Below are 18,657 nucleotides of genomic sequence, written 5' to 3'. Positions count from 1 at the left end.
GTCATTGCACAGGATTTTATATTGGTACGAGTACCAACCAGCTGTCCACCAGGATGAATGGCAACCACCAAACTGTGCCCAAGAGCAAAGTAAACCATCCTGTGACACAACATGTAGCTGAACATAAAATGCTTGATTTCAATGGCTACTTCACTACCTGCACCATCTGTATCCCCCCCTCCACCCCCAGCTTTTCTGAACTGCGGAGATCTGAGTTATCCTTACAACACGTTCTCCACTTCTGTAATTATCCGGGCTGCAACCTATAGTAACATACTGTCCCTACACCTTCCACCCAACAGTTTCCAGCCCCTCTGTCCTATCATCTCCTCCCCATTTAAGTATTCCACCCTGTTTGTTAGCTGCCCTCTGCAACATGCCTGCCCATCTTTCTCCACTCCTCTCCTTTTTTGCTAATTTTTTCTCCACTTCTCTGGCTCACTACCTGCTGCCGCTCCCTGTGTTGGGATTGCAGTCCTGCACACTCCGCCAGATAGTGTTCGTCTCTCTCCCCATCCTGCAGATTGCTCATTGCATCCCACATGATAGTTGCATTCTGGCCCAAGCTGCTGGAGTTGGTGGTAATGTGTGCATGAGATGTGCTTGCTCGTGTTTGAATTGCATGTGTTTCTCTTTTTCCAATGAAGGCCATGGCTGAAAACTTTCTGTGTGTGTCTTTTAATTGTGCCTATCTTCAGCTTAACATCTTTTTTTATGGTAAGTAGCAATCTATCTTTTCCTACATTGTTGATATTCCTACCTGCAGTTTCCATTGTTTGACTTTTTTTAACCTATCCTTTTTTTACCTTTTACCATAAATATTGTACAACTGTATATATTTTTATGTACTACTCCTGTAAATGCTGAAGACTGTCACTAATTGCTTCAATAAACAATAATTGTTAATATTGTTCATAGTTGCAGCAATTTGTAGATGCCAAAGTTGTGAGAACTGTTGGAGGCAAAGGTGGAGACGGGGCAATATCCTTTCTTCGCCTTTGGAGTAATGCAGAAGCGGGTCCAGATGGAGGAGACGGGGGAAATGGCGGTCACGTTATTTTTCAGGTAAGGTGGTGGTAGTCAGACAGGCTTAAAACCTTTATACAGGAATGTATGTACAGATGTCTAGAAACTTAATCTGAGTCAGTTTATCTCTCTCTCTCTCTCTCTCTCTCTCTCTCTCTCTCTCTGTATAAATGTGTGGGGCTACATTACATGTATTTTAAGGCATTTGGATCTATATTTTCACTAATATTGCAGTTAATAAGATAGATAAAGGGTTTAGTAATTTCATTGGCACATTTCTTTACCACCATACTTGAGAGACCATCCCATCCAATTGAGTATTTGGCTTAAGTTCTTATCTCTTGTTGATTCACCTCCACTAATTTTAGCCCTACACATATTATTTGGTGTCTCAGTCTATAGACCTGTAATTGGGGGGTTGATGAAAAGGAGAGAAAAAGTGCATATTGAATAAATTATATATTACAGTTAGATCTTTCTCTAAGTGGCCATCCCTAATGCTGATTGGTTCACTTCACACCTTGCTGTTTGTTTTATGATGTTTATTGATTGGTCTCTAGCCTGTTCTACCCATGTTGGCTGAATACTCTATTGCATCATTCTTGATCTGTTTCTTGAAGTGCAGGAGGTCTGATTTAAAGGTTCTTCTTGCTTGATCATACTTTTCTTGAATAAATGTAGTTTCATTTCTGTATATGTATGGTCAAGATCATATGTATTCTGCCTTAACCTAATTAGACTAGGTGTAAGTTTCAGTCTGGCATTACCGGGTGATCAAAAAGTCAGTATAAATTTGAAAACTTAATAAACCACGGAATAATGTAGATAGAGATGTAACAATTGACACAAATGCTTGGAATGACATGGTTTTCCATATTTAAAAAAAAAAAAAAAAAAAAAAAAAAAGTGAAGCTGTATTATCAGAATGGGGAATGTGCTAGTTCAGCATTACGATCCTATCGCCATAGGAAGGGGATTCGAATGGGCAAAGGTCTGTTGACAAATGCAGCTGTAGCGAGAATGATTTCGAAGTTTGAAGCCACAGTTTGTTTAGACGATAGACCCCGTAGTGGCCAACCGAGCACAAGGCGTAATGCTGCTGAGACAGTTCAGGAAGAAATGGAGACTGTAGCGGGTTCGTCTATGCACGGGGAAGTCAGTGCTCGTGCAATCACACATCGCACCGGCATTCCATCCACTATTGTTTCGTTGGCACTTAGGCGTACCCTCCGATGCTGTACGTACAAAATCTATCGGCATCATGAACTGTTACCTGGCAATTTAGTGAAACACGGGGCATTTGCGGTGTGGGAATTTCAAAAGATGGCAGAAGATGACAATTGATCGAGTAATGTGTTGTGGACCGACAAAGCTCATTTCAGGCTCCGAGGGTCTGTCCACACCCACAACTGCAGAATTTGGGCTACCAAAAATCCTAGAACTGTCGTGGAAACTCCATTGCATGACAAGAAAGTCACGGTACGGGTTGGATTTACCACATCTACCATTACCATGCCTTTTTTCTTCGAGGAAATGCGTGTTTCTGGTTTTGTAACTGGTACCGTGATGGGTGAGAGATACGCCGATATGTTACAGAATCGCATCATCCCCAGCCAGGCTGATAAACACCTGCTGGAATGTACGATGTTTATGCAGGATGGCACTCCACCCTATATTGCTAGATGCATGAAAGATCTGTTGCGTGCGTCGTTTGGTGATGATCGTGTGCTCAGCCGCCACTTTCGTCATGCTTGGCCTCCCAGGTCCCCAGACCTCAGTCCATGTGATTATTGGCTTTGGGGTTACCTGAAGTCGCAAGTGTATCGTGATCGACCGACATCTCTAGGGATGCTGAGACAACATCCGATGCCAATGCCCCACCATAACTCCGGACATGCTTTACAGTACTGTCCACAACATTATTCCTCGACTACAGCTATTGTTGAGGAATGATGGTGGACATATTGAGCATTTCCTGTAAAGAACATCATCTTTGCTTTGTCGTACTTTGTTATGCTAATTATTGCTATTATGATCTGATGAAGTGCCATCTGTTGGACATTTTTTGAACTTTTGTATTTTTTTGGTTCTAATAAAACCCCATGTCATTCCAAGCATGTGTGTCAATTTGTACTTCTCTATCTACATTATTCTGTGATTTACTCAGTTTCCAAATTTATATTGACTTTTTGATCACTCGCTACTTCCAGTATGGTAGTTTTTTTAATAGCAGTACCCTGATTATGTTTTTGAAAAGGTGGCAGTAGTCAAATGCCTCAACACAATGTGTGTGTGTGTGTGTGTGTGCGTGTGTGTGTGTGTGTGTGTGTGTCATAGATAGATAGAGAGAGAGAGAGAGAGAGAGAGAGAGAGAGAGAGAGAGAGAGAGCTTGTTACTTCACTCCTTTGTTGTCCATCAATGCATTATTTTTCTGTCTGTGCAAAGGTGCATTAGTGACAATTCAGTATAGTGAATTGCTCTTTTAGATGAATTCAGATCTGAACTTTCTCCTTGGCAGGCTTCATCAAGTGTAAACAACTTAGGCCATATTCAATCAGTTCTCAAAGCAGAGGATGGTGAGAAAGGATATAACAAAGATTGCAATGGAAAAAATGCTGACCATTTAGTAATTCAGGTACGTATGTATTGCAATTTTTATAAATAATAAATGTTAATCAATTTAGCCTTGAAAAAATTCATCCTCTAATGAAGTTTGTTCTGTAGAACTTCATAGTTTTTGCAATAAAGAATATTTTTGTAAATTGTAATAACATACAAGTTATAAATTTTTTAAAGTTTTAGTGTAATAATGTTATGCAGGACCAAGACATTCATAATAACAAAAAGAAGCAGAAGAACAAGCTCTGTGCCCTTGTAAATTGAGGATTTGCTAAGTGGTGTACAACGTGTGGCAAAGGATATTTTGTAATACCCTTAATATTTCATTCTTGAACAGAGCTATGAAAAAACAAATGTTTCTGGCATCCATTCATAGTGTAAACTTCCTGATCTAGTTCTTATGGTCATTACATTAAATATACAGACTTTGTTGGATACAGATTCACACAATCTACCCAACAGCTTCTCATAACTAGAATGTTACTTTTCTTTCAGTGATTACTGTTTAATATCCATGAGCATCTCAGTAACTCTTCCATGCCAACTAACCCATCCATTATTACTGGTGAACTAGAAATGTGAAGTTCTTATTTACAATTTATACATCTAAATTAATACTCTATAAACAACAGCAAAGTGCATTGCAGAGGGTATGTCTTCTTGTACCAGTTATTAAGACTTTTTCTTGTTTCTCTCACAAATGGAGTGGTGGAAGAATGATTGCTGATACACCTCTATGCATTCTATAATTAGTCTGACATTCTGCTGTTGTCTTCATGAACCCTAAGGAGAAATACGTAAGGGGGCTGTAGCAAATTCCTAGATTCAACTGTTGAAGCCAGTTCTAGAAACTTTCAAAGTAAACTTTCACAACATAGTTTGTCTCTGTCTTCACATATCTGCCAGTTTAGTTCTTTCAGCATCTTTGTGACACTCTCCTATGGGTCAAACAAACATATTCAGGCGGACAAACTTTCGAAATTACAGTAGTTACAATTTTCAACAACAGATGGCGCTGCGGTCTGGGAAACTCTATAGTACGATATTTTCCACATATCCACCATGCGTAGCAATAATATGGCGTAGTCTCTGAATGAAATTACCCGAAACCTTTGACAACGTGTCTGGCGGAATGGCTTCACATGCAGATGAGATGTACTGCTTCAGCTGTTCAATTGTTTCTGGATTCTGGCGGTACACCTGGTCTTTCAAGTGTCCCCACAGAAAGAAGTCACAGGGGTTCATGGCTGGCGAATAGGGAGGCCAATCCACGCTGCCTCCTGTATGTTTCGGATAGCCCAAAGCAATCACACGATCATCGAAATATTCATTCAGGAAATTAAAGACGTCGGCCGTGCGATGTGACCGGGCACCATCTTGCATAAACCACGAGGTGTTCGCAGTGTCGTCTAAGGCAGTTTGTACTGCCACAAATTCACGAAGAAGTTCAGATAGCGTGATGCAGTAATAGTTTCGGATCTGAAAAATGGGCCAATGATTCCTTTGGAAGAAATGGCGGCCCAGACCAGTACTTTTTGAGGATGCAGGGACGATGGGACTGCAACATGGGGCTTTTTGGTTCCCCATATGCGCCAGTTCTGTTTATTGACGAAGCCGTCTAGGTAAAAATAAGCTTCGTCAGTAAACCAAATGCTGCCCACATGCATATCGCCGTCATCAATCCTGTGCACTATATCGTTAGCGAATGTCTCTCGTGCAGCAATGGTAGCGGCGCTGAGGGGTTGCCGCGTTTGAATTTTGTATGGATAGAGGTGTAAACTCTGGCGCATGAGACGATACGTGGACATTGGCGTCATTTGGACCGCAGCTGCAACACGGCGAACGGAAACCCGAGGCCGCTGTTGGATCACCTGCTGCACTAGCTGCGCGTTGCCCTCTGTGGTTGCCGTACGCGGTCGCCCTAACTTTCCAGCACGTTCACTATGGGACTTAACATCTGTGGTCATCAGTCCCCTAGAACTTAGAACTACTTAAACCTTAATCGTAGAGAGAGATTTTCTCGACAGCGGCTGAGAAGTGCATCTTGGTGCTTTGCCACATTACACCTCTGGCCATGAGCTTTTATTATGTGCAGTTGAATCGAATCTGAATTTCACAATTGGCGGCCTCCCCTTGTAAGAGTCACACCAGTGTTTTGTATGCAGTCTCCTTTGTAGTCTGATTGCATTTCCCTAGCACTCTACCAATGAAGTGCAGTCTGTAGCCTGCTTTACCTACAAGTGAGATTATGTAATTGTTCCATTTTGTATCCCTACAAATTGTTATACCCAGTCATTTATATTAGTTGAGTTCCATCTGTAACTCATTGTGTATACACGAGACATTTTCCAGAAGGTTGACAAGAAATCATAGTCTTCCATTCAGTCCTCCAACAGCCGATGTTGTGTGTTCATCTAACATCAAATTTCTTTGTAAAACGACCCCAAACATTTAATTGGTGTAACTGAACATAAATGCTTGATGTAACTGAACCCATGTGCTTATTAGCATTGGTTTAATCAAATACTGTAGATTTTCCCCCTTTGCTGTAATTCACATTTGAGACAAACTGCCATTTACTGCACTAATACATGATTTTGTCCGAGTTATTCTGATTTACTTATAAATCCTTAGTAATGATTGTTTTGCTGTAGACAAGAGTGTAATGTAGAGTTAAATCAAAAGAAATTTCTGAGACTTTAGAAGAAAAATTTTTTTTTTATTCATTCGAAGCTTTGGGGAATTATACCATAAACAAAATCAAGAATTCCCTTAGTGGGAACAACACTAAAAATCTGCAATTAATTACAACAGAGAGACTGAAATATACAATTGTTAAACACATTCACAAGAAAATTAGTAGGAGTAATGGCAATAATTACCAATCCACTTTACTCCTGACATCATTTTCTAAAATTTTTGAGCAAGAAATATATTCCAGGACAGATCTTATCATGGTAGTAATAATTACTTAGTAAAGCATTATTTAGATTTCAGTTGAACTGATCATCTGATAATGGTATTTGTACATTTACTCACAAAGCTTCACAAAGATTAACACAATAATCAGTAAATGATAATTAATTGAAACCCTCAGCTGCCGACAGGTGTTGTTGATATACCTTGATGGGGACAGCTGAAAATGTTTGTCCCAACCGGGACTCGAACCCGGGATCTCCTGCTTACATGGCAGTTTCAATTAATTATCATTTATTCTAGAAAAGCTGCATGGTCATCAATGGTATCTGTTCTTTCGAGAACAGTTGCTATCTTCATTTATAGTTAAAGGCTACCTGGCCATTAACCTTCATCTACGCGAATGCGCACAGATTGCTCAAACTCTTAGGGGAATTGTCACCTTAGTGGGCATGAGTAATGAGTGGATGGGCAAATATCTATTAGGTACATTACGTAGTTTCAGTTAATTATCATTTATTCTAGAGAAGCTGCATCATCATCAATGGTATCTGTTCTTTCAAGAGCAGTTACTCTCTTCATATACAGTAATCAGTATTTTTTATTATCTTTCCAAGAAATTTTACTGAATAAATTTTCATATTGTAACAGGTAACAAGATAAAACAGAATTGTGCTGTAGGCTTGACATCCACATCCGCACTGACAATCTTTCAGGTTCCTGTCACTTGTGGTCCATTGGTAAACGAAAATTTGTGTCCTACAGAAAGTCAAGAAACTTCTGGATGCCTTATGTTATTGCAAGTGCCTCATTTGAGCTGCAGTTGAAGTTTTTGATGGTAATGTGATTGGGTGTTCCTTACCATTGGTATCTTTATCAACAACAATACAATGCCCAAGCCTTGTTGAGATGCATCAGTTGTTATTGGTCAGGTACTTAATTGGCATGAAAGTAACTAGGCAGGGGAAAGAATGAAGGCATCATTTCAATTTAAGGAAGACCTGTTGGCAAGAATCAGAACATTGAAAAATTTGACCCCTTTTTTTCCTAAGTCTATTGAGCAAGTAGTGAATTTGGACCACTTTAGTGATGTATTGAATTTACTATAATAAACTGAACTCCTTATTATTCAAGTGTGGAATATTCATGTAAAGATCAGTGATTTTTAGAAAATAAAAAAACAAGTCCTGACATACAAGGCTACTATAAATGATTCATTCATTTACAAAATTCTTTATTTTGCAAATTTTTCCATGTACAGATATGACTGGTGCATGAAAAGAGCCATAAACTCACTGAGTTTGCATTTTGCCCACCAGTTGGCATATTGAGTCAGTTCCTTGACAAAATGGTAACAAAGTAAGATAAGGGTTGTTGTGTTTTGGAATATGTGAGATTTTTACCTGTAGCATGCATTCACAAGGAACTGTGGGCAAGAACCACCATGTAATTGAGAGTTTGTGAACACTGGTTGTCTCTGCCAAACAGAAAAGAGTCATTCGACCAAGTGATAGAGTTGCAGCCATAGAGAAGGTGAGGGAAAATTTTGTACGGAGTCTAGAAATATCAACAATCTACACAAACCAAACTCTTGGAATACCAGAGCAAACTATGTGGAAAATTTTGCAATGGCATATTTCAAACTGTACTGCCTGCACATCAAGCAAGAATTAACACTGGAGGATTATCTCTGCAACCTTCAATTTTTACATTACAATGTAGGAAACACTTGAGGATGATCATTTTGCCTTGAAGCTGATATTCAACAGTGAAGTAACCTTCCATTTATGTGGGAATGTTATTCACCACAATATGAGGCTGTGGGGTACTGGAAATCCTCGTGAAATTGTGGTGCATGAACAAGATTCACTGAAGGTTAATGTTTTCCATGGAATGTCACACACGAAGCTATAAGGGCCATTTTTCTTCTGTGAGAAGACTGTGACGGGCACCTCTTGCAGTTATGGTTGTTTTCACAACTGACTGCTGATTCCAAGGATTTCCTCTTCCAACAAGATTGGTCACCCCCTTCATTGGAGTATAAACAACAAACTTCTGCATCCCTGGATTGGGCGTAGTGGTTATAATCTTACCCTCCCACCCTTCACCAGTACATTTTTAGTCTCTTCAAAATAATTGCTTTGTTTCAAATGATTCAAGAGGAGTAAGATGTACAAATAACTTTTTTTTTTTTTTTTTTTTTTTTTTTTTTTTTTTTTTTTTTTTTTTTTTTTTTTTTACGTATCTTCATTTTCTCATCGTTGGCTGCAGTCTGTCGCGTCTAGAGGTAGATTCTTGAGGCTGAAATTTTGACCAAGGGGTTCCAGGTGACTAGATAACTGTTATTATATCACTATTTTGTAAATGAATCCAGAAATAAATTGAATAATCAGATTGCATAATTAATAATAGGAATTTTAAGTATGCCTGATATTTTGTAATTTCAAATATTTCTAATGGAAGAGTTATTTTAACTGTACATAAGGAGTGAGTATACATTGATTGTAACATGTTAATTTCTTATTATACATTTTAGCTTGAGGTATAACACATCACACATAAAATCAAATGAAATTTATTTAGTTAAACAGCTGAGATAATGTTCACTTACACAAGATTCAAAAATATTCCTTGTATCAGCTATTTCTAGAGAAGGAAGGTAATGTTGAGGGAGGATGTCCCATTACACTATCCCCCTCTCACAAAATTTGGAAACAATGTGTTTACAATATTTTGTGACAGACCATAAGGTTTGCCAAACGGTGTACAAAATGATGCAAAAAGTTAGAATACAGATGTGTAGAAATATCTGATACATAACATATACAGAAAACATAACAAAAATATCTGCTAAACAAGTCATAATGTATACATATATCAGGATATCATATTCAGGTTTTCAGATCTGTTTAACATACTGTCACAAGACAAATAGTAAAAAATCAAAACTACAACATTGCAACACTAAACTATGATATAATTACAGAGACCAGGTAAATTACTAGAGCTACAAATTGTAAGTTTACATCCATAACATAAAACTCTTCAAAAGAGAAGAGAAAAATTTCAGGGCCTAAGTGTACAACGAGTGAGCCAAATTGAGAAACCCAATGACGGGTACAGACCAGAAGAATATACTCAACAGTGAGTCGACATATAGTGCAAAATCTCTCAGCCACATAAACCAGAGTACTTAAGGATATGTTGATTCATGACAGAACAAAATAATGGAAAAATATTAGGGCCTAAGTTTATGATGTGGGGACCGACCCATGAATCCAAACCATACCAGATACAACCAGCAAAAAATGTTTCGACGCAACAAAATGAATAAAGTTCACAATTATATCTATAAGTTCAATCATATGCAAAGAGCAATTTAAGAAGCACCTAGCATCAATCAATGGTTCTACGCTCTCATTGACAGCGTGCACTCACACACACGCACACGCACAGAGTCGCGATGACCATGGCTCTCCAAAATGGAGTTAAGCATGAGTCTGTTCACAACTCAAGTTCTAATCAGATACAATATTGCAATACTTAGGGTAAATACAGGTAAACAGAGCCACAAATAGCTTTGATTGATGACGTAATCAAGTAGCTTGAGGACTAAAATCAGTGTATGAAAGCAGACACGTTTACGTCTTGTTACATATATTGTCTGAACTAGTAAATGTCTTCCACACTATTTGCTAACTGTCCATACAAACTAACCTAAATATGTAGAGATCTAGAAGATTTATTTACAATTTAAAAGAAATACATACTGATTTAAAGTTACACACACACACACACACACACACACACACACACAGAGAGAGAGAGAGAGAGAGAGAGAGAGAGAGAGAGAGTGTCGCGATGGCCATGTCTGCTCACAACTCAAGTTCCAATCAGTTACAATACTGCAATACTCACCATGTCTGCTCACAACTCAAGTTCCAATCAGATACAATATTGCAATACTCAGGGTAAATACAGGTAAACAGAGCCATGTAATAGAAAGTCAATCACCTTACTTGAAAAAACATACATGAATTGTGAAATACCACTGTCTTTAGCAGTCTTGGCTAAGATTACAAATCTCAGACACAACACTGATGTAGTTGATAGATGCTCGAGTACATTACCCAACACCTATGATCTCTTCTAAGTCAACTGGTCCAGCAGGTTACAGCCATAAAGCAGTGAAGGGAGTGGATCCATCCACATCTTTCAGTTTCCTTCTAAGAGTTCTCATCACACACTTCAATGCATAGGTAACTTCCTGTCTAGCATTCACATCAAATACTGAAACATTGTTTTGTGTAATAAATATGCTGTTCAGTACCTTCTTCACATCACATAAGATACGCTGTCTCTGATCATTTTCCGAAATCAGTTATTTAGGATTTACATCAGGTGAAATTAGAAAGCACTCACGTATGAAACATTAATGAACAGAGTTAAATGCAATTAAAAAAAATGGAATAACAGGGTGATACACACAGATACACTAAGATACTATTCCTAATTTTTGCAGTAAAAATTATGAATATTGCCCCATTTCAAAATTGCAAAAGGTTCTACTCATTTAGTCTTGTGGCGTATATGTATCAAATTCTAAAGCACAAATCTATTACAGAACATAACTGTATAGTGTATCATAGATTTTAACTCACTCAATGGACAAGATTGAACTTTAGAAATCACATCATCTTACATACAAAAAAACACAATTATATAGTTTTATGAATCTACAAATAGATTTAAACTCAGTCAGTGGATAAAATAGAACTTTAAAAATTACATCATCTTACACACTACATTCGTGATAAATAAAACTCAGTTCTATAGTTTTATAAATCTACATACATAGTGTATATTTTCTTCTAGATTAGGTATCATTATGCATCTATGCTAAAAGTTAACAGTACTTGACATCTTACATATTTGCTTTGCTTACCAGTAGCTCTTCATATCTTTACACATGAAATGGGCATTTTCACAAAATTCTTACTATATTGGATCTCGTTTCTAAATTGTTCAGATGCACCACAAATCGGGCAACCTGTATCAGTCAAACAGTTCCCTTCCCACTGATCAGTCTTGATCTTAGTGTAAGGAGATTCAGTATCTGACTCACCGTCTCTGTTATTAGGCAGTTCATGTAAAAGATTACTTACTATTTCATCAGTCCATACTGTTTTTGCAGGGCTTTATCAACTTGACTGGTATTGCAGCATTATTTAGGTTACTCATGTTGTCAGGTAAAGTTTGAACTCACTGAATGGATTCCATAGAACAACTAACATCACTTATTACAGAAGGAACACAAAACATATTACTGTCAAAAGTACAATTCCTGCTTAGATCTTCTTTCACTTCATTCCACCAATTTGTATAAAAACTTTGGCTAACCACAGCTAACTTATTCCAGAACGCATTTATCTATGTTCTCATCAATCTGGTCCCAAACAAATTTCATACAGTTTTCAGTTTTATTCTCTGGGCTTACAGATACCTCGCCTTTAGTGTTTGGATCATTACTCTGCATGACGTTAATGAAAAACTGCTCTGACTGGACCGGTATTCCATGACTCTCACTTACATCATCACATAAATCAGTTACCTTACCTGTATTCACAAATAACACTGAAACATCATTATTTTTAAACTCCACAAGTACCAGATACTCATCATCATCATCATAATATTCTTCCAAAATTACTTCAACAACAACATCAGTAACAAGTCACACACCTTACTTACATTCATCTGCAATAAGCTACCAGTCTCAGACTTACCAATCTCAGTTATTTCATGGCTCTCATTCACATCTATATGAAAAATACCACCTAATTCAGATCCAATACAGTCATCCTCTGATTTACATACATCATTAACACTGTTTTCTGATCAAGAGAAGAAATCATTAGTACATACTACATCAAAATGCTCATTACTCTCACATTCTGGTTTGTGATTAGCACCTACATCACTATAATTAAACATAGTATCCCAAAACTTTTGTCAAAACATAAATGAGAAATCAGATGTTCCTTCTGTTCAACTTCAGATACATGTGCCATGTTGTTAACACTGTTACTATTGTCCAATTGTAAGTGTAAATTGGGGGTCCTGTACTTGTTGTGTTTCCTCGTGCCAAAACTGAGGACCTTCACTGAGGCGGAATGCCGTTTCCTGAATAGTTACCACTATGATTGTTTCTCCTATTCAATTGCCCTTGGCTATCCCCATTATTCGAATTCTGCTGATGTTCAAAATTTCTGTTTCTTTTACCATTTTGATTCTGATAGAAGTTACCATTATTTCTGTAGTTATTACTATTGTGATCTCTATGCAGCCTGTCAACAGATCATAAAAATTGTTTAAGACAATCGTCCGTGTACTAAATCCCACTGCAGCCTTTCTGGTAATCTCCTTTTGAGTGCTTCAATGAATGTCATTTCGTCAAATGGTTTGTCAAGGTGCGTTAATTTCTTAAGTTGATTCTTATGAAACTCTTTCAGAGTACTGTTCCTATTCCTATAATTAGGACCATTCAGAAATTCACTTTTAATTTTCCCCAAGTGGTTCTAGGTGCTACAGTCTGGAACCGCGCGACCGCTACAGTCGCAGGTTCGAATCCTGCCTTGGGCATGGATGTGTGTTATGTCCTTAGGTTAGTTAGCTTTAAGTAGTTCTAAGTTCTAGGTGACTGATGACCTCAGAAGTTAAGTCCCATAGTGCACAAGAGCCATTTTTTTTAATTCTCCCCTGTTCAGCTTCTGACCAAAATTTATTTAAAAAACTTTTTTCAAAACTTTGTTATGTTTGCCACTGACTTAAATTTAGTATTACCCAAGACAGATCTTCACTTCAAGACATCTTCTAACAAATTCAATTTTTTGATTGCCACTCATGCATGAAACAAAACTATCTCTACAGTGATACAGAAAATCCACTGCATGTGAATTGTCTGATGGAAAAATTTTTATAGCAATGTTGGACCACACAATACCATTGCTTGAATACAGATTTTTTGGAATACAGTTTTCCTGAGCTACTGAATTTTTTTGATCTAAAACATTTACATTAGCTTGCATACTGTTTTCAACATTAAAAAATTTTTGATCTAAACTAGTAAAGTTCTGTTCCATTTTTTTTTTCACAAAGGCCTTCTGTTCAACTCTGATATCATTAACATTCTTTGTCTGTCGTGCAGATTGGGCAACTAACTCATTTTCCAAAACAATAAATTTATTTTCTAAGACATCAACTTTTTCATTCACACGTTTTAATCCCCCTGACAATCCATTTTTTAGCTCTGAAGCCTGATTACAAAGATGGTCTATTTTGTATTGTACCCTGTCCATTTTACTATTGTTTTGAGACTTCTGTTTACATTTAATTTTGACAAAATGAACAGCAAAATATCAGTTTTTAGTGTTTCTTTGCTGACTACACTTTTACTTGGTTCAAATATGTCCTAGCTGGGTCCTACAGCTTTCACTTCATCACTACTACCTTCATCTCTATTCATTTTCCTAGCAATAACACGAGTCCACAAAAAAAAAAAAAAAAAAAAAATTATTTCACAAATTATTTGTACTTATCTTTTCTTTTTGATGTCCCTTCTCGTAGTCATAAAGTCCTCCTTCAGTTCATCCATTCCATCACTGTTGATAGTATCTCGTCACTGTTGATACGACCTTGTTAGGCAGCTTTTGGTCTTCTTCCTTTGAATGATTTGGATTTCACATAAACTGCAATTGACACAAATAACTGTCCTTCCTTCTTCTGCAACAGACAAAACTTAATTATCAGTCAACTGATCCTGGATGGTGTCCACAATTAAATCTTACACTCCCGTACATCACCAGTAAATTTTTAATCTCTTCAAAATCACTGCTTTGTTTCAAACGCTTCGAGTGGAGTAAGATGTACAAGTAATTTATTTATTTATTATTATTTTTTCTCCTACTACTTCACTTTCTCGTCGTTGGCTGCAGTTCATCACATCTAGGAGTAGATTCTTGAGGCTGAAATTTTGACTTTGTGGTTTCCAGTTGACTAGATAACTGATGAAGTAATCTCTGTTTCTACGAGTTTTTTTTTATTTTATCCCATTCTTCTATGTCACACTGACTTTACAATCCCCACTTCCATAAAACAGAAATTTACATTGTTATTGCCAAACATAAAAACATGTCTGATTCCATCAGAGGCATGCCCGCCACACCCTACATTCTGTGCTACTAACAATATACCAAAGAGTTTACAAAACAAAAGAGTTTACAAACTTTCTTGACAAAAGAAGAATCTTCACCAAGTTATATCACTATTTTGTAAATGAATCCAGAAATAAATTGAATAATTAGTGTCAGATTGCATAATTGGAGTGTGTAAAGGCCAGTATACTAATTTTAAAAGCAAGACTATAAAGATATTGCATCAATAATAATAATAATAATAATAATAATAATAATAATAATAATACCACCCGTGGAGGCCCAGGAAAAGAATAGGCCTCCGGTATGTTCTGCCAGTCGTAAAAGGCGACGAAAAGAACAAACCACTAATAGGGCTAACCCCCCTTTTAGTGTGTTTAGTTGGTTCAGGACAGAACTAAAGAAGCCTTGGACAAGCGCCGTCATGGTTGGGGACGACGCTTGAACCCTATGCCCGCCCACAATGGTAACGACACTGCTAGCGTGCTAGCCAACTGGAAAATGATTTAAATCCAAATAGAGGTGTTTTGCAGGATATGCTTCCTGCAACCACCCTAGAAGGAAAACAAAGACAGAGGATGAGATGGTCAGATGAAGTTAATCGACACCTCATGTTCTGTTATTACCAAGCAACAAACCTAGGAACCAACACAACTGGATACAGATCACAAGTATACACAACATTTATTACCAGATACCCAGAATTAAAATTTTTAACAGAACAACGACTAGCTGATCAGATCCGTGTAATAATCAAAAATAACAGGATACCCCAGTCAGAATTAGAAAACATCAAACAACAAGTACAACAAATACTGGAACAAAATAATGTGCAATCAGAAGAAGAAGAAAATACAGTAATGGACTAAAACATCCCAGAGCAAACAAACAAAGAACAATACGCATCAATTAAACAATCAGAGGAAAACGACATCTTAAGACAGCCACCAGAACAAGCACAAATAGAACACGAAGTGACACACATGTTAGATATAGAAGAAAAATTTCAACTGACATATATAGAATACAAAGACACAAATACAGACATTAGACCATTCTTGCATAGACCGCCAAATAACCCACAAGTCGAAACAACAATAAAAACTATCAACACAATCATACACAACAAAATAAATGAAAACACAACTATGGAAGAGTTACAACTACTGGTTTATATAGGAGCACTCACTACACTAAATATACACACTAGGCAGAGATCAGAACCAACCAACACACAGAAGAAACCCACAAAACCAGTGTGGCAACACAGGCTACAGATCAGAATAGAAAAACTGTGAAAAGACATCGGACAGCTAACACAATTTCTAAGAAATGAAATATCAGACAAAAAATGAAAAAAGTTAGGTAAAATGTCACAACAAGAAGCAATAGAGCAATTAGATGAAAAGAAGCAGAAATTACAAGCATTGGCCAAACGATTTAGAAGATACAAAAAAAGTGAAAATAGAAGGAAACAAAACCAAACATTCAACACAAACCAAAAGAAATTTTACCAGACAATAGGTAACACACACATTAAAATAGACACTCCTCCAAACATAACAGACATGGAACACTTCTGGAGCAACATATGGTCAAACCCGGTACAACATAACAGGCATGCATGGTGGATACAAGCAGAAACAGGCACATACAAGATGATACCACAAATGCCTGAAGTGATAATTTTGCAACATGAAGTCACCCAAGCAATTAATTCTACTCACAATTGGAAAGCCCCTGGAAAAGATAAAATAGCAAATTTCTGGCTAAAGAAGTTCATCTCAACAGATTCACATCTAACAAAATTATTTAACAGTTACATTGCAGACCCATACACATTCCCTGATACACTTACACATGGAATAACTTATCTGAAACCTAAAGATCAAGCAGACACAGCAAACCCAGCTAAATATCGCCCCATAACATGCCTACCAACAATATACAAAATATTAACTTCAGTCATTACACAGAAATTAATGACACATACAACACAGAACAAAATTATAAATGAAGAACAAAAAGGCTGCTGCAAAGGAGCACGAGGATGTAAAATGCAACTGATAATAGATGCAGAGGTGACATATCAAGCTAAAACTAAACAAAGGTCGCTACACTATGCATACATTGATTACCAAAAAGTTTTTGATAGTGTACCCCACTCATGGTTCCTACAAATATTGGAAATATACAAAGTAGATCCTAAATTGATACAGTTCCTAAACATAGTAATGAAAAATTGGAAAACCACACTTAATATCCAAACACATTCAAATAATATCACATCACAGACAATACAGATTAAGCATGGAATATACCAAGGAGACCCATTAAGTCCTTTCTGCTTCTGCCTTGCCCTGAACCCACTATCCAACATGCTAAATAATACAAATTATGGATACAATATTACTGGAACATACCCACACAAAATCACACATTTGCTATACATGGATGATCTAAAACTACTGGCAGCAACAAATCAACAACTCAACCAATTACTAAAGATAACAGAAGTATTCAGCAATGATATAAATACAAATGTAAGAAAAATAGCATAGTCAAGGGAAAACACACTAAACAAGAAGATTACATATTGGATAACCACAGCGACTGCATAGAAGCGATGGAAAAAACAGATGCCTATAAATATCTAGGATACAAACAAAAAATAGGAATAGATAATACAAATATTAAAGAAGAACTAAAAGAAAAATATAGACAAAGACTAACAAAAATACTGAAAACAGAATTGACAGCAAGAAACAAGACAAAAGCTATAAATACTTATGCTATACCAATATTGACCAACTCATTTGGAGTAGTGAAATGGAGTAACACAGACCTAGAAGCACTCAACACACTTACACGATCACAATGCCACAAATATAGAATACATCACATACATTCAGCAACAGAAAGATTCACATTAAGCAGAGAGGAAGGAGGAAGGGGATTTATCGACATAAAAAACCTACATTATGGACAGGTAGACAATTTTAAGAAAATTCTTTATAGAACGAGCAGAAACTAGCAAAATACACAAAGCAATCACTCATATAAATACATCGGCTACACCACTACAATTTCATAACCACCTCTACAACCCTTTAGATCACATAACATCAACAGATACGAAGAAAGTAAATTGGAAAAAGAAAACACTACATGGCAAGCACCCGTATCATCTAACACAGCCACACATCGATCAAGACGCATCCAACACATGGCTAAGAAAAGGCAATATATACAGTGAGATGGAAGGATTCATGATTGCAATACAGGATCAAACAACAAACACCAGATATTACAGCAAGCATATTATTAAAGATCCCAATACCACAACAGATAAATGCAGACTTTGCAAACAACAAATAGAAACAGTAGATCACATCACAAGCGGATGTACAATACTAGCAAATACGGAATACCCCAGAAGACATGACAATGTAGCAAAAATAATACATCAACAGCTTGCCTTACAACATAAACTTATAAAACAACATGTTCCCACATACAAGTATGCACCACAAGATGTACTGGAGAATGATGAATACAAATTATACTGGAACAGAACCATTATAACAGATAAAACAACACCACATAACAAACCTGTCATCATACTCACCAATAAAAAGAAGAAATTAACACAACTAATCGAAATATCCATACCCAATACAACAAATATGCAAAAGAAAACAGGAGAAAAAATTAAAAAATACATCCAACTGGCTGAGGAAGTCAAGGACTTGTGGCATCAGGATAAAGTTGACATTATACCAATTATACTATCAACTACAGGGGTCATACCACACAATATCCACCAGTACATCAATGCAATACAGCTACATCCAAACTTATATATACAACTACAGAAATCCG

General features: G+C 36.9%; 1 protein-coding gene across 2 annotated transcripts in view; it reads left to right on the top strand.

The window, feature by feature from the left end:
• Positions 1-18,657, top strand: part of LOC126457485 (mitochondrial ribosome-associated GTPase 2) — a 176,040-nt gene that overhangs the window by 116,279 nt on the left and 41,104 nt on the right. For both annotated transcript variants that reach the window (XM_050093782.1, XM_050093783.1), the window contains exons 3-4: positions 919-1,065; positions 3,546-3,662. In XM_050093782.1, the coding sequence (XP_049949739.1) occupies positions 919-1,065; positions 3,546-3,662 (264 nt within the window). The remainder of the gene's footprint in view (positions 1-918; positions 1,066-3,545; positions 3,663-18,657) is intronic.

Source organism: Schistocerca serialis, chromosome 2 (genome assembly GCF_023864345.2).
Source record: "Schistocerca serialis cubense isolate TAMUIC-IGC-003099 chromosome 2, iqSchSeri2.2, whole genome shotgun sequence".
Taxonomy (NCBI): Eukaryota; Metazoa; Arthropoda; class Insecta; order Orthoptera; family Acrididae; genus Schistocerca; species Schistocerca serialis.
The sequence above is the reverse complement of the archived record's forward strand: the minus strand, read 5'-3'. Positions and strand labels throughout refer to the sequence as shown.